The 25980-nt window shown below is 34.1% G+C and overlaps 1 protein-coding gene across 3 annotated transcripts; it reads right to left on the bottom strand.

Annotated features, from left to right (window-relative positions):
- Nucleotides 1-4473: 4473 nt before the first annotated feature.
- Nucleotides 4474-25696, bottom strand: OXNAD1 (oxidoreductase NAD binding domain containing 1). Of its 3 annotated transcripts, none has more exons than XM_032237514.1 (8): nucleotides 25149-25696; nucleotides 22929-23074; nucleotides 20216-20279; nucleotides 16782-16888; nucleotides 11287-11428; nucleotides 9199-9441; nucleotides 8056-8164; nucleotides 4474-5843 (listed from the first exon to the last, which is right to left on the bottom strand). In XM_032237514.1, the coding sequence occupies exons 2-8, from the start codon at nucleotides 23048-23050 to the stop codon at nucleotides 5689-5691; spliced, it is 942 nt and encodes a 313-aa protein (XP_032093405.1). In that variant the 5' UTR covers nucleotides 23051-23074; nucleotides 25149-25696; the 3' UTR covers nucleotides 4474-5688. The 3 variants fall into 3 exon arrangements, with proteins under 3 accessions (XP_032093405.1, XP_032093407.1, XP_032093406.1); XM_032237516.1 differs by having other exon boundaries at nucleotides 4474-5377; XM_032237515.1 differs by having other exon boundaries at nucleotides 25503-25696.
- Nucleotides 25697-25980: the final 284 nt, after the last annotated feature.

Below are 25980 nucleotides of genomic sequence, written 5' to 3'. Positions count from 1 at the left end.
AAGTGTGGGTGAATATGTGTAAATATTCAAAGACAAAGACACATACGTACATATGCAAAACAATTTCAGATTAGTAAAATGCTAAAATGTGGTATTTTTTATTTCTGCTGAAATAGTTTTTAAATTTACTACGTTAGCAACTGAGGTAAAACCTGGTTAGGATTAGAAGATGCCTAGTAAAAGGAAAACTGGTTCTTGGTTTTTGTTGTCCGGTCTAGCTGGCATAACCTTAAAATCAAATATTCAGCTTTTTCAGTATTTTGGAGTTTTTAGCCATTCAAACTAATTGTAAATGTTTGTTACTTGTCTGCTTCTTTCCTTCCCTCATATGTCAACAGACTCAGCAGCTAGCTTTACATTATTTATTTCTATATTCCAGCAATCAACTTCAATCCAACCTCTTCTATGATCCATGATTATTGGATGATCTATGACGACAGTAGTCAACAAATCACATGACTCATCATGCAATTTTATGGTGCATTGTCAATTCAATATTATTGCTAACATATGTTCTTGAAAATAAATTTTGTTATAAAAATATCACAATTGAAAAAAGTATTTCTGATATTGGAAAAGCAATTTCTATACATATATAGGGCTAAGCACTATTTTTTAAGTTTTGTAATTTTTATTGAAGGTGCCAAGATTAAACCTTCTTTCCCTGCTCTCATTTGTCCTCATTTTCAGTTGTTTATCTGTGGCCTGTTCAGTTATCTGATAAATCTAAATGTGAAACTGTTTTAAAATGCCTGCGAAGAGTTGCTACATGAATAGTTTTACTCTGTTCTTTTATGACAAGTACTCTTGATGTCTTTGTGGAAACTAGAATGTTTCTATACAGCTCAAAATAATTGGGTGCAATACAATACCTCATCTGTTCAGATTACTGATCAATTTTACAGAACGTGACCTAATACTTATGTAGTTGCATTCTCTCTTTCTCTCAGCATTGGTTTCATTTCTATTGTGAAGTAAAATGTTATACAGAACATGTCCAGAAGATGTCCCAATTGTGCTAATTTCCTTTCTTTCAAGTTGAAGCAATGCAGGGGAAAATTAGGTAGCATAAAACTGAATGGCAATATATGGCAACACATGCAGATCTTCCAACATGGTCCAGATGCTGTAGAAACTTCTAGAGCTCCTCAATGATTCATTTTGAGATGTTCCAAATACATAGTTTTTATGTAAGTAATTAAAGAATATTTTCAGGATAAATATTGCAGTAATTTTGGAGTAAGGTGTTGGGATATTTGATAATAATAAAGTTATTTATTTATTAAATATATATGCCTTCCCTCACCATCATATGACTCTGGGTAGCTAAAACCCCGATAAAACAATATTTTAAAAAATTAAACAGTAAGATATAGATGCAAATTAATCAATTGCTAAGATGGGTGGGATATATGATGAAGTGGTAATGGGATTTTTTTTTAAATTTAATCCAGTAACCACCTCCAGAATGGCATGTCCCCATCTTGGCCTTAGATCAACTGGCTGAGCCAGGTTTTAACACCTTTCAGGTGTTCAAGCCAGGGATGGGGAGAAGATCGCATTGTACGAGGTATGATGTTCCAGAAGCCAGGAGCCGTAGCAGAAAAGGCTTTTCTCCTGGACCTTGCCAACTGGAATTCCTTGGTCAATGGTGTTTTTAGCATGCTCCTTCTGCCAGCACAAATGAGACAGGCCAATTCCATTGGGATGAAATGTTTCTTGAGGTAAACTGGACCCATGCCATAAAGGGATTTATAGGTAATAGCTAATACCTTGAATACCTAGAAGCAAAATCGCAGGAGGTGCAACGTCATGTAACTGATGTTATATGGGCCACCCTAAGAACCCGCAGAATTGTCTGTGCAGCTGCATTATGTAAGCTTCCTAACAGCCTTCAGCAGTAGCCCCATGTAGAATGCACTGCAGTAACTCAGATGAGATTACTAGAACCTGAGTGACTGATTAAAATTTATCTTTCTTCTAATCTAAATATATTGATTCAACAAAAAAAATCAAAGCCTATTATTTTTGTGAATAATAAATGTATTATAAAACATAAGCTTTTTGTGTTTTTATGTGTTAGAAAAGTTGCCATCAAATAACTTTTGGTTTTCTACTAATGTAGATTAAAATGGTTCATCTCCTATAATGCCATTTATTCAACTTTTTTTCATGTCTACAGACAATTCAGAGTATGTTTATTATTCATACATTTGTTAATGTAGTTCTATAGAAATGAATGGAGGGGAGGTTAAGAAGTCAACATGATGCTGAATTTTATAAAGTAACTCTGAGACTTTCTGGAATTGAGTGGCATAATAGAATAAAATAAAAATGTGTTTACCAATATTTGAACTTTAATATACTGGGCTTGGGCTGTAGCAACAATTATATATGCTACCTGGGATTTAAAATCTTAGTCTGAAGTATTTATTCTTCTCTAAAAAGCCCTCTTTATTTCCATAACAAAAGACTGTCCAATATCATTCCATTTGATCAAGATTTATTACATAGTATGTAAAATAGATGTTTAATATATGTGATTACATGTTACTAGTATTTTTCTACTTGTTTTCTCTCCTTTTTTATTTTTGTATATTACAAAAATATGCATACATAACCCCATAAGACAATCTGAGAGAAACCAAAATTTCTTTATTAGGCAAAGCCACCAAACAATGAGGGCATATTCCTCTTTAATTTTAGCAATAAACTGAATAGGATAGAAGTCTTTTAAATAATAATACAGGACTGCTGTGACCATTTTTCCAGACAATGAAGATAATTTTTGTGATATAAATATTGGTTCATGTGGTTCTTTACAATGTTTGGTTTTTGCTTTAATATTCATAACTATTTCATCTTGCCTGCTCCCTGGGTAGCAATAAGGGTAGGGTAGGAAAAGAGAGAAGAAATAGGATGGACGGAAGGAAAGAAGGAAAGAAAGAAAGAAGGAAAGAAGAAAGGATGGATGGATGAATGGATTTGTGTTCCTGGGTCTTGGGCGGGCTTGATTTGGGAAATGAAACTTATAGGAGAATAAAGACAGGCCATCATATTAATGTAATAATATGTAATGGGCAGGGGAATATGTGGCAGGAGACAGTAACTCGGCCACCCTTGGGGTCCATAGAACCATTGTCTTGTTAACAGTCTTACATTCAGTTCCTTGATCTCAACCTCAATGTCCTGTCAGTGGACCTTTGGTGAAGGTATAACTGCTGTTATTGTAATATCAGGTTGGTCTGTAATAAAGAGTTATTGCTACCCAGAGTTATGTTTTGTGAGATGGGTGACTATAAATATTTGACAAAAATATTTGTTCTTAGCTCAAATTATGTATTGGGGAGGGGTGTTTGAATATCACAGGATAGTTCATTAAAACAGCCTATAAACTCTGGAGGCAAGCAAACAAATACTGTATATACTCAAGTATAAGCCTAGTTTTTCAGCCCACTTTTTGGGCTGAAAAAAGCCGCCTCGGCTTATACTCGAGTCAGTGAAAAATTTGCCCGAAATGGAGGAGAAAAAGGGGCGGGGCCATGCCGCTGGGTGACACTCGTGAATGGCCCGGTGCCCCTGTGAGTTTCCTCTCCCTCTGTGTCAGTTTGCCACGCAGCGCACACCGCACCATCCCCCCTCCTCACGTTCTAATGTAATGCAGGGCTGTCTTACGATTCCCCTTCCTCCCCCTCCTGCCGCTCTGCAACGATGTCCCACCTCCTCCTTGTTATGGCAAGCAGCCACATAGCGATGTCCCACCTCCTCTGGTACAGTGATCCAATGATAGGAATCACTGTGCTGTGTGTCATAGGAGGCGGGACATCGCTCCCGCGGCTGCATGGGACATCATCATCACAGCGGGACATCAGCATCATGAGGTGAGTGAAGTATTTCATTGAATACACCGCTAGTTTACTGTTTTTCTTTGAAATAAATATTCAAAAACATTATTGGTATCTATTTTTATTTTTGAAATTTACCGGTAGCTGCTGCATTTCCCAACTTAGGCTTATACTCGAGTCAATAACTTTTCCAGTTTTTTTGTGGTAAAATTAGGTGCCTCGGCTTATATTCGGGTCGGCCTATACTCGAGTATATACGGTAGTAAGATTGTTCCCAAGATTTAGCTGATACCAATTCCATGTATATTTTCAATATTATTACAAATTATATAAACATAATGTTCATCTGATCAGATCAAATCTCCAAATCTTGCTTCCCAAAGGGTCTGTAATGATGCTCTTTTATAGAGATAATATTCAATGCACTCTTCAATGGAGGTTCCATATAATCATCATAATGTATGGAAGACAGACAATATTACTTAATTTATCTAGGCCCCTTTCAAAACAATATAAGCTACTTAGTATCTAATGTTGTAAGACACAATTCCATAAGAGAAAATATTAACAGCACATTGCACTAAACAGAATTCTCACCACAAATTTTTGGTTCTTTTGTATTTGGGTTCTCTTAAATTCCTTGCAATTATTATAGTACAGACAAGTAACACTATACATAGCATTCCACTCTGAGGAAAAGCAGCATAATTAAATTTGTTTTAAGATTATACCATCAAACCACAATATTAATTTATTTAGTACCTTTAGTTAAACTCAAAATCTCTTACATAATTACTGTAGTTCCGCTACCACAGTAGCAGTGCAGACCCTTAGGCAGCTTCCCTTCATTTTGAACTACGTTGTCTCAACATATGCTAGTCAAGCCAAGTGGCTTCTGGAAAATGCTAAACATCCAATTTTAATATTTCAAAGTAAATTTCATTGAAACCAATAAGATTTTCTTCCAAATAAAACTGCTTAGACCTGTTTTAGCTAAGTTTATAATGATGGCACATTTTTTAACCTTGATGCAGCAGAATAATTCCAAGTTTGACCCACTGTGTGTGGTGCACAGTGTGTGTGCTGCTTATGACCAGAAATAGGTCAGTCTATAATGTTATTTCAAATGAAGTTCCATAACTAAAATTGATAAAGAGATAATATTATGGAAATACGTTGGATCCAGATTCCATCATGTTTTGAGTAAACCACTGGAAATTAACAGCACTTCATTTATTCATGACTCAATTATCTCATTTTATTGATTGTAGTGGTTCTACCACAGCACAATTAATTTCAAATCCAATCTAATTACTGAAATGTACATTCAGAACTTTATTAATAACCTTGTGCCAAATCTTGTTCCTGAAAATACAAGAAGCTTCAAAAGCAACATCTTTTACTTTTCAAACAGTCTTCAATAGAAAATACAAGGTAGACCAGAAATGGATAGATGAATTCCATCCTTTTATCTTAAGTTTGTCCTTCCCATATGAGGCGACGTAGATTTCAAGTCATTCTTCTTCTCTTATCTGTATGTAGTGAAATCTTACATATATAATATTTAGTTATATACCTATATATTACATACCAAAGTTAATAAAATATTTAATAAAATATTTATTTTTATAAATTGTCACTGCTCAGTACATGGACAAATTTAACATGTTTCCTATTTGTTTTTCCAAATTGTTTGTTAAAAATAAATTTTATAATTTCATTATGAATTATTTTATTTCCACAAATGGAAAAATTTTACTTTGTGTAAACTTTCAGTGTTCATCAGCAAACATGCATATATTATGTTTTCATTCTTATTTTGTCTGGAATGCTGCTGGATGTGCTACCACCACTTTTCAAAGAAAATATTGCTCTGAATCACCCCAAGGTTTTCAAGCAGCTTAGAGATGGATTCTATCATTGGAGGTGGTCCACAAATGTACCACAAAGTATTCTTGGAGATACATTTTTCTAGGTCACTTCCAGATAATCTTCCTTCTAGTAGAGAATACACAGAGTTAAGAAAACATTTATGAAGACATTTAATAGAACTATGCTAATCATTGAAATGGGAGCTTCATAAATCATGCTGGCATAAGTAAAGCATTTTCTCCTTAAATTGTTACAGTAGTCAGATCTTCCAGAAGGCATGAGTTTACATGGATCACACTTCTGCTAGAACTAATTAAGCAGCAGTGCATATGCATCCATTTAAAACAACTGGGTGATTCTTTAAAGAAGCCACACAAAAATTCCAGAGGAACCCGTTACTTTAAGATTTTAAAAGATGCTTCAACCATGTCAAAATGCATGGAAGTGTCCCTTTCCAATGCTTGCTTAGTATTCAATAATTTACAAAGAGAAAGTAAGATGCTAGCTAGGTCCTTTTCTGCTTTTACAGAAAGTTTACAAAAATGTGTTTATAGTTTTTATGGTTTAGCCAAACTCTAATTGCTGTTAATAATATAATACCAAATTAAACATTTACAATAAACATTTTCTTTAATCCATCTAGCAAGGAAATTGAATCAATCATTAAAAGAAATATCTGTAAAGGGTTATCCATATATCTTAATAAGAGTCAACAGCAAGAAAAACATATTAACTGCATTTGAAAACTCTTAACTTTCTTAAACATGACATCCCTACTCAGAATAAGGATCCTTATTGTTCCAATGCCATGTTGGCGATACAAGGACACATTTTTCAATAAACATGCATAGTTTGCATAAGGAATTCCCTCCTCTAGATGTTTTATAGTCCTCATTTCGCAACCATTTGTTCAGACCATTTAAAGTTAACAATGCTGGGGGGAAAGTAGCTTTAATAGCTCATTTATGATATTTACAGTGTCCCTACATGTTGTGCTGAGTCTGACCTGTTTTGTTTTTTTACATTCCCGCCCTTCGCTATGTGAGAGGGAAGAAATGATTTCTTTAGCCTATGTTTCCTTTACTTTACCTTGCCCCCTTTCAGTAGAGCAGAGAGATTGGAAAGCAAAAGATTACAAAGAGTAAACTATTTCCTCTCTTTAAAATGACAACAATCACATCAGTAGTGGGATGGGGTCATGAAAAAAAGAGATTGTGTATAGAAATTATCAATGATTTAGATGAAGGGATAAATGGGAAACTCATCAAATTTGCAGATGACACCAAGATGGCAGAAATAGGCAACACTCCAGAAGAGAAGCTCAAGATACAGAAGATCTTGACAGATTTACACTACACTTGATCTTAGCCAAAAGTCCGAGAAGTGATTTGAACACTGGACCCTATCTAACACAATGACATTCAAGGAGGATAAAAACAGTTCTTTATTTAGGCAAGAAAAACCAAATGCATAAATATAGAATAGATGGTACTTGGCTCAATAACTGCAAGTGGGATCTTGGAGTCCTATTAGACAATCAGTTAAATATGAGCCAGCAGTGTGCTGCAACCACCAAAAAAGCCAACACAGTCCTAAGGTTGCATTAACAAAGGGATAGAATCAAGATCATATGAAGTGTTAGCACCACTTTATAATGCTTTGGTAAGACTACACTTAGAATATTGTATCTAGTTTGTTCGCCATGATATAAAAAAAGATGTTGAGTCTCTAGAAAGGGGGCAGAGAAGAGCAACAAAGATGATTAGGGGACAGGAAGCTAAATCATATGAAAAGAAGTTGCAGGAATTGAGTATATTTAGTATAATAAAAGAAGGACTAGGGGGTGACCTGATAGCAGTGTTCCAATATCTAAGGGGCTATCACAAAGAAGTGGGGGTCAACCTATTCCAAGCAACCTAGAACTAAGAAGAAGTTTCCTGACAGTTAGAACAATTAATCAGTGGAACAACTTATCTCCAGATGTTGCTCAAACATTGGAGATTTTTAAGAAGAGATTAAACAGCCATTTGTCTGAAATGGTATAGGGTTTCTTGCTTGAGCAGGAGATTGGATTAGACAACCTACAAGGTCCCTTTCAACTGTTATTCTATTATTCTTTGCCCTCTGGCAGAGTAGAAAAATTAGAGAGGAAGAAACCTCAAGAAAGTTAATCATGTGGTTTCCCATTTAGTGACCACTTTGCCTAGAGGCAAAGTTGCTGGTCTCAGTTAAGGTCATTAAGAGAGAACTACCTGCATGCTATAATTACTTTGGTTCTCATAGTATTAAAACTACAACTTGTCATGTAATTTTTTTAATGCATTGCAAAAATACACACCCTTGATGTAAGGCAGAAGTTTCTCACAAATTGGCGAATTCTGCTTGGTAACGTGGAAACTGCATGTGATTTTTCCAGGAAATGCATTTGTCAAAGCAAGAATCTCTTTCTGGAATGTGCAAGATATTCAGTCATACCACAGTTAAATAAATCAAAGCAGATGTGTTGTTTGTTTAGTTCAGATTCTACAAATTTGAAGAATAGTTTAAGAATATTGTATTTTGAGCACCCATCTTAAGAAAAAAGTAGCATAACTAATTCCCTCTTTTCTATTTTCAAATTCAGGTAACAATTCCTTATAGTGGAGCTCAGTTATACAAACACATTGTCAAAAAATAGTAACTACTTTTTAATCTAAGCCTGTGCAGGTTTCTCCACCTTACCTAGAATATACTTTCAATTCTAAATATTGTTATAGTGCTATTTTATTGTGCTATTTTATTGTGAGTTGGACTAAGGAGAAATTTCCTAAGGGTGAGACCAATCAAGTTGACCACGCCCACCCACCCGGTCATTAGGGCAGAGAACTGGTTGTTAAATTATTTGAATCCCACCACTGGTAGCAACAGTACAGTGAGCAATTTGATGTCCCAAACATCATATAGGCCTGAACTCCTACTTTGTAATTCCCAATGCTCCCTCTGATTACAACAATCATTTTGAAGCAGGAAAGACAAGGAATATATAAAACCAAGAGTATTAATCAGGGTTCTTAAAATATGTTGGGATCTCTTGAGGAAGCAAAGTTACATTTTTAAAAAATGCAATCAAACTTGTGAAGATCAAGTGAAAAGCCTCAGTCTGGGCTTTGCTCCTCATTTTAAGTGAAGCAGCTGAAGTACCACATAGTTTAACAACATAATAAAAATAAATGATTATAATTGTTTCTTGCCTATTATGATCATTAGTTTTATTTGGGGTGCACAAAGTTTGAAAACCTATTAGTGTAAGCCTTAAATTAACTAAAAACTCCACCTGCTCACCAAAATAGAAAATTCTGTTCCTGCCTATGTGTATGACACAGCCCTACCAACTTTGCATCAACCTCGTATTCACTGTAGCTCCGGACTTCTCAATTTTTTTAAAAAAGTTAAGACTTGTAGCCATTATAGCAAATTATGCAATATTATATAATAAACCTACCCTGAACAGAAGTTCATGTGCATTTTTTGCACAATAAAAGAGTTTGGTTGTTCCCATTTTGCAATCATTTCCTTTCTTCTCTTTAGTTCTGTGAAGGTCTACGATGTGGAGCAGTATAGAAAATAAAGGATTAATGCCTACTCCACCTGCTATGAGCACAACATTTGCTGGAATGTCTTTAGGCCGAGGATCATAAAAGAAGTTGCCTCCAACTCGCAAAGCCACTTCTGAATTAAGAGCACACTATAGGGAGGAACAAAAAAAGCAAAAAACAACAATAAAGAAGATGGATTTCAAAGAAAATCAGAGAGGGAAATTATTTTAACTGAAAAGCCATGTTAGTGGGTCAACATAGTTTACTGCAAAATAAATCAAGTTAGTGCAATCTACACATTCTTCAATTGTGAAAATGTTACTTAGTTGATTGGTTTTGAGTAATAATAATATATGGTTTCATTCTTTGTTGATTCTATGAGATATATTTAAATCAAACCAAGTTTGCTTTAAGCTTATTTCGTAGAACGTCTTCTCAGAAGAAAATAGGTTATGAAAATGGCTTATATTTGTGTCATCGCTTCTAAATACTTTCTCTATTTCTGTTAAAAGGAATAGGCTTGTAATTTCTCCTCATGAGATCATTCAGACACTTGGCATAAAAAAATCTTAATGATAACTAGCAGTTCCAGCATTAGCTAATGCTTTAAACTGCTTTAATTACTGTGATACTATGAGTTTAATTTAAAATATTAAGGCAGGAAGAAAAGTCCTAGGAAATGCCTCTGAGGCAGATAATTATGAGGTTAGTTTTTGGAGTTCCCTAATGAACAGCAGAGATGTGATAGAAAATGTCCACCAGGATTTGTCTAAGAATGTGTGGTTGAGCCACACTGGTTCTATACATTTTCTGAATACTTTTCACAGTCAATTATTTTATTGAAATTTCAATGGTGCATGAAAGTAACCTATTTAAGAACAGTAGGATACTTTTTATGGGCATATGGTAATGGATGGATTAGGAGCAACCTGGGAGATGAAGAAAGGCAGAGAAAGGGAGAGAAATGCTTTAATGATAAGACTGCATTGATTTTACACTGACCTAGTAGTCAACAAAAACAGAAGAAAAGCATATATTCATAACACAGCACATATAAATGTCCCCTCCACCTCGCTTGTCTTTTACAGAATTATCATTTATAAACCATAGTTTGGTAGTGAAAATGTTTAAAGGGGTAAACAATCCATGAACATTCTGGAATAGTTTTCAGTGGGCAGCAGTTTTTCTAGAGCAAAAAGGTGAACTTGTGGCACCTAAAAATTGAACCTATTTTTTCCTGTAAACTTTCATAGGTCCCAGGCCAAGACTTTAAATATATCTGATAAAGAGGGTGTTATATACAGGAATTTATGTGATAACAATTGCATTAGTATTTCAGATATAACAAGACTCCTTGCTTTTTGAACATTGGACAATGAGGCTACTTTCTGACACCTTTGTGTTCTAGCAACATCACAAAAAATAAGCCTAGCCTTCCTTCTGGTTATCACTTCATAATTGTTAGTTTTTAAAATGGAAATGAGTCTAATTTTGTATTAGTTAATTTCTGCTATTTTACTGGGCTTTTTGAAATATCCCACTTGCCACTACACTTACATATTTCAATGAGAGAAGACTTGTATAGGAGGATCATGTTCTGGCAGAGATTTTGTATTTGTGAAAGAACAACAGGTCAATCCAAAATGATATACATTAGTTAAATACAGTTTGTACTACATGTTGATAAAATGTTACATTTATACAGTTTTAAAGTTTTATGAAGAGCAATGTACAGACCAGTTTTTTGTCTTTTGTGTCTAGATCATTTCATGTTTAATTGCAATGACAGGTATGGCATTTAACTAATACACATCATACTACACTCCATCAGTAATTTATGTTTTATAGTACACGTAAAAGCGTAAGACAATTCAAAGTAATAATAATACTGCATTACATATAAAGCTACAATACAGCTCCTCCTAATAAAGATGTAAAAATAAATTTAAAGAACATTAAAACCAAAATTATTAGGAGCTTTTAGTTATAAATACCTGAGTATGAATCCAGTGAGCAGGTGGGTGTGTTGTATGTTTTACTGCAAGTTCTAATATTCCCTCTTCTTCCAACATACCAGGACTTGAACACATTGAGAATCCACCAACTACAGAAGTTCCAGGTATAAAGAAGTCTACCCTAAAAGAAAATAAATTTCCTTTTAATTTCTTCTATGCAATGTCCTAGAATAGGTTTCCTTTTTACTATTCAAAACATCTGACACGATTATTCAAATGTATAGTTTAATAATATATTAAATATATTTAATATATATTAAATAATATATTTTATTAGAACCTTGCTATGTAAAGTTAATTAATTATATAGAATTTACATTATTATTTGTATAGGCAAAGTTCAAGGAAACTCACATAGAAGATATTTAGCTAGTAAAGCAACAATGGGTAAAATACCATTAAAGACCAACAGAACAGATCAAATATTAGTAATATTTTCAGATGCACAAATATGAATCATAGTAGCATAAGTTCTTGTTAAAGTCCTTGGTATTCATTCAAGTAGTTCTTGACTTACAACTATAACTGAGCTTGGAATCTCGGTTGTTGAACAAAGTGGTTGCTAAATGAGTTGTCACAAGTCTGTCCATGTAATTGGTGTGTCAATGGTCACAATCCAAGCACTTCCGATTGCAGGGATGGAGTCATCAGAATCTGACCTCCGTTTCTCTACCTTGCCATAGAATTAAGCTCCACTCTGCATGTGTAAGGGAACATGTCAGTAGGGTGCAGAAATGAAGGCTCTGAGCTCTGTTTCTGCACCCCATGGGGAATATCGACTCTGTGCACAGAAAAGGATTCCTTCAGCTTGGTACAGAAGCAAAGCTCAAATAATTAGGACCTTAATTCTATTTTTTCCCACTGCATTGAAGGAGTTCAGCTCCTCTTGGCAGGCAGCTCTTTCAGCCAGCCCCTGGACATGAGAATGAGTCCTCTTGGCAGGCGGCGGCAGCTTGTAACTTTCCCTACTACCTTCTCCATTGACATTCTGGGAAACTCAGTAGAGAAAATTGTAAAGATGGAAATCATATGATTGTGGCGTACTTGGCAACCGGTTATAAGTGTGAACAGATTACCAAGTATCTAGATCATACTCAAGTGATCATGGGGGTGGGGGGCCAGCATGGCATTTAACTGTGGCTGGAAGTGCTCTACAGAGTGTAAATCATTCTTTCCAAACCATTGTAATTTCAAACAGATATTAATCACGTGGTCATAAGACAAGAATTGCCTGTAGTCAGGTTTGGATGATGAGAGGCAACAATTAAACTTCTTCCCACTGAAATCTCTGTTTGGGGAATAATAACTCAGTAACTCGTCTAAAATTTCCCATAACAGAAAACTCTGAACAAAATCTTCAATTGGTTTATTGAGTAAAGAATAAATGTCTGAATCTTATTAATTTACTATGCACATATCTCTGTTTTTGGTCAATGCAATCAAAGTAGTTTACAATTTTTAACATATAAGTAAACAGCCTTATAAATAATGTAAAAAGGGAAATAAAGTGAGCGGAAATAAAAAAAAAAATTGTTGTAAATATAAAATTGTAATTGAGTCATAATGGCAAATATACATGGTTAAAAAGTTATTTTGTCAGCAATGTTACAAAACATGTACTGATAGCATATTCTTAATGTGTGAAGTTTTATTTTAAGAATATTACATTGTCATCCAACCTATTTCTACCTGAATCACTTTACAAATAGATAATTTCCATCTACCAGAGATATGTTTGCCTGGTGTTTTCAAAAGTTCAATTCTAATTTTGTCAATACTGCTAAATTTAATCCAGTTTTTAATCTAGTTTAAAAAAATAATATTTCAGAAAAAGTACTTTAAATTATGTGCAATTATTTATTTGTATTTTATTAACACATTTATAATCCTTATAAATTAATCCATGCAAGCTGCATTATAGTGCCCTCTAGTGAGGAATGATTCTGCCTGTTAAATGTTGTAAAACCAAATTACGAACATATATGAAAGTTCAAATTTAGTGCAAAGTGAACTCAAAGTTTAATCTGTCTTCTTTTGACAAAATGCCTTGTTTTGCTAACTTGTAACCCAATTAAAAGCCAGCAACCCTGATACCATTTATCTGGACCTGATACCATTTATCTTAGAATACTATTACTGTTTCCTTCATTACTTGAAACCTTGTGGAACCTAATGCGAAACTATAATTAAAACAGATTTATTTACAGAACAAATCATTATAATGCTACTGGCATCCAGAAGTAGAAAAGAAGACTATACATGGCTTACATCTAAGCCATTTAGTTACATCTAAATTAAACATAAAAAGTTAAAAACAAATGACCAAAGAAGCATATGTTCCTAAAGATTTTCTAGGAAGGCAGAATTTTATAAGATTCTTATTCTATGAAACAAATCATGAATTCTATATGTCCACAGGGATAAGAGTAAGATCAGTGCAACATAATTATAAAAATTCAGTTCTTTGTAAATAAAACAACTTGGAGATAAAGTTATTATAATCTTTTTTTTAAGGAGAGGTAGCCTCGAGGATTTTTTGATGGATCTTTATTTCAATGAAGTAGACAGATAAGGACCTTTTGATTTTAATAAATACATAGGGGAATAACCAGAATTTTGAGCTGATTTGCTACCTGAAATAAGTTACTGGATTCCCAGGTACTTCTTTCTAATTGTGTATCTTTTGCATTTGCTACAGTAAATTTTTGGGTTCTAAAAAAAGGAGCGAAGTAAATCTAACAAGACTGACATTTGCTTTCCCCCACGTTAGATGTCTGCAGAAAGTGTTTCACTAATTACATACACTAATAACAGCTAATATATTCTGTACAGAAAGCTATAGGTATTTATAAAACTAAATGCATATAAATGTTATTTATATGCATTTATTCATAATTAAGCAGAACAAATGTGCTATATAAAACAGTCTATCAACAGATTATGAACAGAAACTTGATTAGAGAAGAAATAGATTCTATATATAATATATTCTAGAATACTTCCTAAGCCCTCCAGAGATCTTTTTTTGGTTAAATGTTTCCCCCAAAAAATTACTTGTTGGGAGTTCCCCAACTCCCCTTGGACATGGTTTTTTTCCTCCATTAAAATGAATTAGCATGTAAAACTGCATTTCTGGGAGCAATTCTCATGTGTTAGACTCCTTACATCTAAATATTGACATTAATATTAACAAATATTAGACTGGGGGCAAAGTGAAACAAGTTCTACTCCATTCTCCACCAAATTCACTTAGTGTATTTGGGCCAGTCATTCTCTCTCAATCCAACTTACCACAAAGGATTATTGTAAGGAAAAATAGGAAGGAGTCTTATATTACCTGAGCTTCCAAGTGAAAGGCAGGATATAGATAAAAGACAACACTTTTATTTTCATACACAATGTCCTATCTCATTATGCAGTTCAACAGAAACGGTCTAGTTTCTAAATGTCAAAGTCAATGATTTTATCATCTACATAACCAAATCTAAATGATGTATTTGCATATGTATGGATGAAATTTAATATGCATTTATTGGGCATAAAATGCACTGATAAATTGTACTTTTAAATAAATGAAAGATAATTTTTCCGAGTAACTACAGATCAGACTTTATCTTACTTTTGGTGTTATACATGCCCCTTATTTATCTATTTTCTAGATAAGCTATATTTTAGTTGTAAATACAGAAATGTTTGAAAAAATGTTCATATAAATGAAATCTCAAATTTCATAATATATAATTTTAATTGAAAATAAAACAAGCAACAATACTTTGTAATAAACATATAAGCAAATAAATTGAGACAATTTAAAAACAAGTAGACAGAAATATAATCTTTACAATATCACAGATAATTGCTGAACACACTGGAATATTCAATAGTATAATAGGTACTGTGATGAACTTTCAACAAAGCATCAATTTGTAAAGCCAGAAATTTCAGAACGTAGGCATGACCATAACTATGTGGCTCCTCTGTGTGACAGAAATATTCGTTGAGGGAAAAAATGCACATCTTTAAGGAAGAGGAGACCTCCAGCCATTCCATCGCAAATGTAAATCTATTAACACCCACCCCCCATACCCCCAGTTCTTTTTCTCAGTACTATTCATTTGATCATAAGCAATCTTGCTAGCTGCACTGGTGGAACGTTAGCATGCCAAACAGAATTAGAATAATTTAAAAGGAAGATAATGAAAAGAGTAATTATAATTAAAGAACCCAGTTTTCAGTATGATGATTACCAAAACATTTTTGAAGGGTAAATGTTTGCCTAAGAACAACACGCACAAATTTAGTATGCATCTGTGCACATGTGCAAAGGGTGCTGCAAATTGCTCTACAAACATGAATTATTGCAATCAGCATCTTGTTTTCTTGTTCTAAATGCAAAAGACTGCAAAATTAACACTACTAGTAACTCATGCTATTAACATCCTACAGATAAAGTTTGATCTTATATAATACTTGCCAGATGGATTGATAATGTAAAGTAAAAGCAAAAAAGAACAAGAAAACACTGACCAGACTGAAAAAATTGATATAAAATTGTATCTGAATTTTTGAGAGAAAACATTCAGATCTTGAAGAGATTTATATGATTAAAATAATTGTAATTTTCCTGAATATGTGGACAAGAAAAAATACTGTCATTCTATTTTTTAAAGATTATATCATTGTATAGTATTCTACAAGGCAGCATATATGGAATCTATCATTATTTTATCCTTGCAGAAACCCTGTGATCTAGAATAAAACTGAGCAACAATCAGTGGCCAAAATCACAAGTAAGTTCCATGATTAAATCTTCTCTACTTGTTTCTAATCAATATCCTATGAGGTTAGATACTAGAGACTGTAATTCATTTTAGAGAGGTTCTTCTAAAAATGGAAAAGCATATTTCCATATTTCCTTCCTTCCTTCCTTCCATGCATCCATGCATCCATCCATCCCACTGAAAATATCACAGAATGTAATCCAATGATTAGGTTACAGAGAAACAAAATAAAAGTAGAACTATTAACTTTTTCTTTCTCAAACAGCAAATTATCTTGCATCTTATTACTTTTGGAAATCCTTTTATTTTCAAATGAAATTTCTTATGCACATGCTGTTGTTTCTCAATGATACTCACTTAGAAATAGTTATATAGCTTTGACCATTTGTGATAGCGCAAATAAAACAGAATTCTCTTTGTAGAGTAGGGAAAGTTTAAAGAATGCTTATGTACAACCATTTCAAAAGAGATACAAGGCTAAACAACATGTGAGGAAATTGCTCCAAATGAAATATATTCTATTTGTTTTATTAGGGCAAATCACTTCATTCAAAGGTGACTAAATTAAACATTTGCATGTGCCTGTAATAAACAGAAATAATTTGATGTCAATAATAGGTATAAATGTACCATCAATTTAGAATTTCATTAACTTCTCTTTCTATTTAATACATACAGATCAAAGAATCTTACCATTGTCCTGCCTTAAAAGTAAATTCCTTATCTGTCACTGCCAAACGAAGTCTTTTAACTGTTTCAGATTCATTGATGATGCCACACACTTTTGCTTTAGAAATAATCTAAAAAGACAAAAACCATTATAACTATCACCATTATTTTCAGGTAATAAACATAAAATTCAGCATAGAAAATAATTGTTTCTGGATCCTTCCAAGCATGAAATTCCAATCATGAATTGGGGTAACTATGATTTCTTCTGGCTTCTTATATTGCTACTATTATTAGATGCACTATTTCACATTTATACAAATTTTAAGTTCTAATCTCATTGCAGATAATGAAGCTGAGTCTTTAACAAGATTAAGAATTCAAAAACAAGCAAAGACTAGGCTTGTTTGTTTGTTTGTTTGTTCTTTCTTCATTCATTCATTCATTCATTCAGTTTTTATGAACATCCCTTCACATATGACTAAGGGCAACTTACAAAAGATTAATTAAACTCACACCTTCCTCACCTTTGGCTTTAACATTTTTAGTCCAGAAATTCATCTATAAATTTCAAGATCTTTACATGAATCTATATAAAGCCGGTTCCAATTTTTGTCCTTTTAACAGAAATACAATATGGACATTTGTATTCAAATGACACCAGGTGTGGGTTCCTGCCAGTTCTAACCTCTTCTATAGAAGAGGTTCCACAAATCTACAGTGCTGTTTAGAACCGGTTCCAGCTCCCTCCCCCTGCCCGTCCGCACATCATCAAGATGAAGAGCGAGAGGAGGAATTCTAGGAGTTAAAGTCCACAAGTCTTAAAGCTGTCAAGTTTGAACACCCCTGGGGTTTTTTTTCTAAAGGTTAGGGTGCAAGGATCTTGTAACTTTGAAGCTTTAATTAATATGAATTATATTTGATGACGGTAGAAGAGATGCACAAAAGCCTTTTGTAACCAACTGATACACTTTCTACAGTATGTAAAGAAGAAGGATTTGTATTTTTGTTTTGAAAATAAAAAATTTTAAATAAAAAAAAGACTTGCTTCAAATGCCAGTTTCTGAGCCAACATTTTGGTTGCTAAGCAAGAGTGTTGTTAAGTTTCACCACATTTTACAAGTTGGCTACGCCCACCCAATCACATGGCTGGCAAACCACTCCCACCCGGTCACATGGCTGGCAAACCACTCCCACAGAGAAGGCCACACCTACAGAAGAGGTTCTAAAAAAATTTGAAACCCACTACTGAATGACACTAATACACATATTTGTTTATTAATCCTAAGAGACTAAAAAAAGAATTGGAAAATTCTGATCCGAAGTCTTCTAGCCCCATTTCTGGCATGCCTTTTGCAGCTCTCAGATTAAAAGCACAAAGTTTAAAAATGCAGCTCTTGATGAAAAAAACTGCTTCTTTATTCTCAGGGAAAACAATAAAATTATGATTGAATAAAAAGCATCATTCTGAATAACCATAGACCAATTTATTAAAGCAAAATAATTTCCTTTTATTATGTTTTATTAGATATTTACTACACTGTTTCCTCTGGGACCATCCCCAATCTCCTTCCCCCTCTCAATTTTTCTGACAGCAGTGTTACAAAACAGATTGTATGACTCAAGACCATCTACAAGCTTCATGGCTGGGTGGGACAAATCATTTGGAACATAGCCAACAATAGCTTTAATATAACTTCTAATCAGTCCAGGGATAGCATTTTGTTCTCTTGTTTTCTGCTTTGTTTCCTCTGACTTTCATAGTATGGCAATCAACTTATAAAATATAGTTTGGAATTGTTTGTTAAACTACATAACATACTGTATTAATAGGTTTAAACCTAAAGTTCTTAAGATGAGTTATGCAAGTCCAAAAGTACAGAAAATGTTAAAATGATAAAGTACATCGAACTACAATTATGAGTATTTCCTTTCCCAGCCAGAAAAACTGGAGTCCAACAAATGAAATTTGGCCAGCTATGCCTTAATTTAAAACATATGGCAGGAAATGAATTTCTGAATAAAAATAGTTGAGCATTTCTACTGTCTTGTAAAACAACAGGATACTTGCCAAGTAAATGCTACCTTACTTTTTCTTATTTTAATACTTATTTTTTTTAAGAAAGAGTTTTATTTCTTAATTTTATCTGCTCTCATGTCGTATAATATTCTCCTTAACACAAAAACCCCAGAATAAGAATAAGTCTAACTTTAATATGTCACATTAACTTATAACTGATTTCTGAACTGAATCTTGTAAATAATCCCCAAAATGTTTATTTGTTTGATTTATATGGCTGCCTATCTTGCCAAAATGACTCTAATGTCAGAAAATATTTGTATTCCCACAGTTTCCAAGAATTAGAAATGTACATCCTAATGCAGCTGAGGACCAAAATCATAAAAAATATTATTCTTCAAAGTTTGCAACCCATTGTCTCATATTGAAAAAGCAAAATATGCATACAGGGCACTTGTAAACCAGAATACTCACTCATACACCTAGTTAGTATGGTCAGAGTTTAAGTCCTTTAAGCTCTTCTGTGGCATGGAGCCAGGATATTTGCAGGACTTCTCCCTAAGGGTTTCTACTTATCCCATTAGCTCAGTTAGAGTGGGCATGCACCAGTTGAAATGAAGAGTGCCACTAGTGAAGCAATGTTACTAGGTAGGTACTAGGAACCTTCTCTGTCATGGCACTTGTGCTATAGAAGAGCTGCAATACACTCTCTCGATAAAGATATAGATGGCCCCCAATATTGCCAATACTCAGAAGGAAACAAGTTATTAAATCTGAGCCCTAGCATAGATGTAAGGTGAGAATGTCCTTTGAGATTTTCAACAAGAGGGCCTCAACTTGTGTTTTACAATTGTCAATGCTTTACTTTATATTTGCCATTCAGATTGTTAATAGTTAGATGATGACCTAATAAATTTGATAAATAAATAAAAAGTGAAAGAATCAGTACTGTTACATCCTGTATCTGGAAATAACAATGTTCTTAGTTCCTTTTTTATTTTAGCTACATTTTTTATTTCAATGGCACTTATTTTGTAAGCCAACTCTAGAAGGCTCACAATAATCCATAAAACATCATCTATTCTTCCCTCAAGTACCAAACTAATCACTAATAGGATAGGCAAATATCCACAGAGAAATGTGATCCCACAGTAATGTGGAGTTACTTAGGTAAATTGTGGGACCCCCAAAACCATGCATGCCACTGCATTCTACATCACATGTAGCTCCCAGATGGTCTTTAAGGGCAGCTCCATGCACAGGACATTGCAGTAATCCTAAAGGGAGGTAACAACTAAGATATGGATGACTAGGGAGCAAGTAGCAAAAGATTATAGATGAAACAGATGATTATAGAGAAGGGTCAAATTATTACCAAATTTTTCCAATACCTTCAGCATATATAGCACATTTCATACTCATATACTACAATACCAACCTCATGTCGAAAGTCATTTGCTGTTCTCTCCAGATGATCTGATTTTCTTCTAGATTTCATTGTGCTATAAATAAGGTAAACTAAGATGTATCATTACTCAACATAACTTTGCAGCTTGAACTGGTCACTGAACACCCTTTTAAATAGTAACTTCAGATTGATTGATTTCTAACCATGGTATCATTAGAATGATGTTCCTCCCTTGAACTGATAAAAATTTATGTAATTGCCTACTGTTTTCAACAGCAATTTGGTTGCATTATTTGGAGAGTTTTAAAAAAACAGTCATGAGAATACTATTAGTGCCCAGTATCTAATACTTAGAAGTGCACTGCTTCTAAACAAGAAGATTTCATAGCATTATTAAGGCATGAAGACCATCCATTATATTTTCTGAATCTTTAACAAAACCCAAATCCTTTTTATCCAGCTTATATTCATGAAGCAGAATGGGTTGTTAAAAGAGAAAATATGTATTTTGAAACAAGCTTAGGTACTTTTTAATAATTTTATTATCATAAATGCTAATATTAATCCTTGTTCAGTTAATTACTCATTTTTAAAGTAGTCTTTGCTTTGTACTGTTGTACCAACTATGGACTGGATCATAAGAACAAAAAATAAAAGAATCAAGAAAAATCAAACAATATACATATCTTTTTTTATATTTTATCTAATCTTATCTTATATCTTATCTATATCCATATATCACACCATCTCATTTCATTGCATATACAAATAGATGTGTGGTCAAGACCACAATTGGGACTTTTCATTGTTAATTATTGCAGTTGTGAGTTGATTTGGATTCTATTTTACAATTTTTACAGTGGTCTTAAATAAATTTTGAGATCATCAAGCAAATTGGCAAAAAAGTTGCAAATTGCAAACATATGACCAAAGGATACTTAAACCAGTCGTAAATGGGAGCTGATCATCAAGCATCCCAACTGCGATCAAGTGTCCACAGAGATGATACAAAGGACATTAAGTCCAGGTCGTTTTTCTGAGGCCATCATAATTTTGAACAATCATTAATCAAATGGTCGTAAGTAAAGGACTACTTGTAAACCTCTTTTGTTAAGCAGCAATAAACTAATCATGTTTATTACATGTTTTAATCTCAGAAAGTAATTTATTATATCTGCCCATAGTAATTTCAGAACCTTCATCTCCCATTTAATCATGCTTTAAATACTGAAAAACTGTACTAAACTATTCAATAAAACAGCTTCACTCCAAACAAGATAAGCTTATAACAGAATTAAAGAAATAACAAGTGATGAGCAAATACTATAATACAGTACTGCCTAGTTGCTCCCCCCCTCCCATTTACTTGATTATTTAAATATATGTGGTTTATCACTGAGCTGTATAATTCTAAACAAGACCGAAAAATGTTCTAATGGAAAAAAACCACTTACTTTTAGAAGATGTACCCGATCCACACAATCTTCATAAGCAGACTTCCCAAATAAACATTATTATCCTCAGGAATACCTTTTGCCTTCTATGAATTTATCATATACATTTTAAAATATAATAGCTCTACCAGATAAAATATAATATCTTTACTATAAAAATATAATAGTTCTACCAATTTTGGATGATCAACTACAGCTGTTGCTGAATAGAGGAAAGTTATTACTACTAGGCTACAACTTAAAATAAGACCTCTGTGAAGATGATGCATAAACTAGTTAATTCAGAATTCTAACCATTTAATTACATAAAGCCCTGCATGGCATCGGACCTGGGTACCTGAGAGACCGCCTCCTGCCAATTACCTCCCAAAGACCGATTCGATCGCACAGGCTTGGCCTTCTCCGGATTCCATCTGCCAGCCAATGTCGGCTGGTGACCCCCCGGGGGAGGGCCTTCTCTGTTGCTGCTCCGGCCCTCTGGAACGAACTCCTCGTGGAGATCCGGACCCTTACTACCCTCCCGGCCTTCCGTAAAGCTACTAAGTCCTGGCTGTTCTGGCAGGCTGGGGGCTGTTGAAGTATCCGGCCCCACTTCAATTGTGAATGTTGCTGTATTTTTAAATTGTTGTATTGTCTTGTATTGTCTTATTTATCCCCGCTTCCTGTTTTATTGTAAGCCGCCCGGAGTCCTTTGGGAATGGGCGGCATACAAAACCAATAAAACTAAACTAAACTAAAAACATAAAGGAACTATCACTCACTTTGAATTCACTGATCCAAAATACACAAAACAGTCCGCCGATCCCCATCCCTATAATCTCTTCAACGTAGAAGATACATCAGGCTATGATCAATTTATTTTGCAACATCTTCCCTATGGAAGTCTGAATGGCATCAAGCAATTTCCCCCCCACCCCCACCCCCGCTCCAGAATCGGGTCAAGCCACTTTTGTTTTGCAAACCAATTAAACTGATTATTGCCTTTAGCTGGTGTTTAAGAAATTTGTCTTCTCCCAATTTATAGAGGAATATGGGAATATAATTCCATTGCAGGGCTTTTACTAATATAACATCCTATTATTTGTTTTATAATTTGTTTTAATAAATTTGAAAAAAATCAATTCATTTAAAATTATAGTCTAAAATCAACTTGTTGATCAAAATTTCATTATACTATGTTCTAGAAGATGGCAGTTGGCAGCTAATTCTTTATTCAATTTTTAAAGGAAAGTAATACCAATGTTATGTTAATATTTTCATTTTCACAGTAATAATATTTGATAGCTTACCCATTTATTACGCAGTATCTTATAGCTGTCAGTCTTAGGCACAAGTATGAAGAACAGCAGGGAAGAATTCTTCTGGCACTTTTCATTAATATAGGCAAACCAAAAGTTGTTGTATATATCATAATGTTCTTTTATGTTAAATATCCCTGTAAAGGCAATTTAAAATAATATTTGCATCTGTTTTTCAAAAAACAACGTCAAAAACCCCAGTTGTAAACAAACATACAAAGTAACACAAGGAGTATTTCTTTGGCACTAAGCTTCACATAAAATAAATGAACTTCTGGACTGCTGCTGACATCACAGAAATATATATTAACCACTATTCACATCATAAAGATCATATCCCTCTCACTCTGTGGCTGTTTCAAAGATACCAAGCAGGAAACAATATTTCTGTCATACATGGCATACTCCAATTTGTTGACTACTAAACTATTTGTTGGGGGGGAAATCAATATCAAAGATTAGACTCAAAAAACCTCAACAAGAGCGAGGATGTAGGCCAGTTAGTAATATTGTTAGTCCTGAACACAGTCATATCCCAATGAACCCTGACTGAGATTTCCTTCCATATCTGTGATGAAGTGAATTAAGATCTCTGAAGATTTAATTTTAAGCTTGATTATTTTTATTTATTTATATCTCATCTTTATTATTTTTACAATTGAAAGCGACAATATATTCAACATTTCCTCTTCCTATTTTCCCCACAACAACAACCCTGTGAGGTGGATTGAGAGTGTGTGACTGGCCCAAGGTCCCCCAGCCTTTCAGGGCTAAGACTGGATTTAAACTCATGGTCTTCTGCGTTCTAGCCTGGTACCTTAATGACTAGAATAAAGTGGCTCTTTTAAGGTTCCCCAAAGCTCCTAATATTTTGCTAACACTTCAATTTATTACATCGTTATAGTAACCATTTTAACACTCTGCTTATTATAGCATTACTTACATAAGAATGGTACTGTACTATATAAATAAGAATGTTTCTTTTTCCTGTGCATTTTGTAACATTAATTATTTGTAATGAACAATAGTGACATCTGCTGGAATTTAAAAATCTCTTCTGTTAAAACATTTCAAGCATCCACTTTTAGAAAGAGCAATTAAAATTTCCCAATGTTTATTCTTATGACATCAAATTATATTGGAACAACAGTATTTGGGTTTCTGTCTGACTTCTTAAAACCATAAATTTGTCTAGGTTCCCATTATAAATTAAGTCATGGAACGTTCCCTTCTTCCTGGTTGTTTTCTTGAATTCCCAATCTGTCCTACAGATTTGGCATTTCCTGATGTTCACTCATGTAATAATCAGGAACTTAGTTTTTATAAGCTCCCATTACATAGGGCTAATAAAGTGGTATTTTGTTAGAATAACCTTATATTTTCCTCTCTAATATTTACTACTAACTTCAAAAATCCTGTTTAGAGTGTAACAATTGTTAGATTACACAATATACTAAGCAAAAATGGAATTTGCTTGTTTGCGACTTAGTATGCTCTGCAGGCTTAGCCACTGTGATTGGTAAATGATGGTTAATGATTTATGATACTGCTGGAACTCAGTCAATTGGATTTTATTAATATTTAGGCAAAATATGATTTAGGATGCTGGATAGCCACTGCCTTAAAGTCACTAACATTCCTGTTAATTATGAGTGAATTCTGAAGTACTTGGAAGGCACCAAGCTGCCTAATCATCTTCTGAATATATTCACTAATAAGTAGAATTAATGTAATCATTTCTGAACATCAGTGGTAATTTCTTCATCCAACATTAGATAAACAGGAACCAATGATAATGATTCTACAAATCTGCTAAGATAATGATAACATTTTTTCCAGTTACATTTGGTTAACACATAATTTCCTCGTTGCTAATTTTAAGAGTTCCTTTAGCATTGGCAATTCTATTTTACGACAAAAATCTGAACAGGAATTTTGAAAGGGACTCCCTGGAACATTAAATGTAACAGAGAATGGCTGTCAACTTCATAGCTTAGATGATTCATTTGGAAAGGAATGAATAAAAAACCAGACAGGTAATCAGACTATAAACAGATTAATTGGGCTTCCTTAAGCCACTGCTGCCTGAGGACGATTGGATCCGCGGTCTAAATACACAGAAAGGTCGTCTCAAAACTATCAGAAGGTCCGAAGAGCAGGAACAGATCCGGGCTGCCTCTGGCCTTTCCGTCCGTCTTTCGTTCGACTCACCTCACAGGGCGAGACCTCCCCGACAGGGTGTTCATTTCACAAGCAGATTTTACTTAATGGGATCCAGCGTCTTAGTTTTTGACCGTGAAACTTCAATTCTTCATTATAGATTAAGCCTTATTTTAGACAGATCTCCCCTTTCTCTTCAGCACCGATAAGGGCTTTGACAGATGACATTTATTTCTCCAGAGCTTTCTTCGAACGTCGCTTCTTCTAGCTAAATTTCCAACTTAACTACTTCCATTTAGAAGGCAGCATTAACACTTGAGCCTCTTTCTCAAAGGCGTAAGGAAATAACCGGCATCCTGAGAAATTAAGCGAAAACGGTCCCTAAAAGAAGAGGCACCGTCCTACCTCTGATTTGGGCACTTCCTGTTTACATAGTTCCTGCTTTTGCCGGTCTATGTCAAAAAACCCCACCCTTAAAAAAAAAGAAACTCATTTCATGTTTTTTATGCCTAACTCTTAAGACAAGCAAATAAATTGACAATTCCTATAGAAGAGACAAGGTCAGAGCGATATTACTGTGGGCTCAATGGCAATGTTCGCGCGGGGCAGGGTGGGGAGGAGACTGTCCGACATGGAAGTGAAAAACAGCGGCTTTTAGTTTCAAGCAAAGGGGCAAAGTGCATATCACTCTACAGCAGTGATTCTTAATTTCGGCAACTTTAAGTTATGTGGACTTCAGTATTGTTGGCTAAGAAATTGTGAAAGTTGAGGTCCACACATCGTAAGTTGGCGAGGATGAGGAAAACTTCTCTATAGTTTCTAGTTCTATAATTTAGGGGTGGGGTGTTACGTATAATTTACGTAACAAAGTTGTTACGTAGCT

The sequence above is a fragment of the Thamnophis elegans genome, chromosome Z (genome assembly GCF_009769535.1).
Source record: "Thamnophis elegans isolate rThaEle1 chromosome Z, rThaEle1.pri, whole genome shotgun sequence".
Taxonomy (NCBI): Eukaryota; Metazoa; Chordata; class Lepidosauria; order Squamata; family Colubridae; genus Thamnophis; species Thamnophis elegans.
This window is presented reverse-complemented; position numbering and strand designations above follow the sequence as displayed.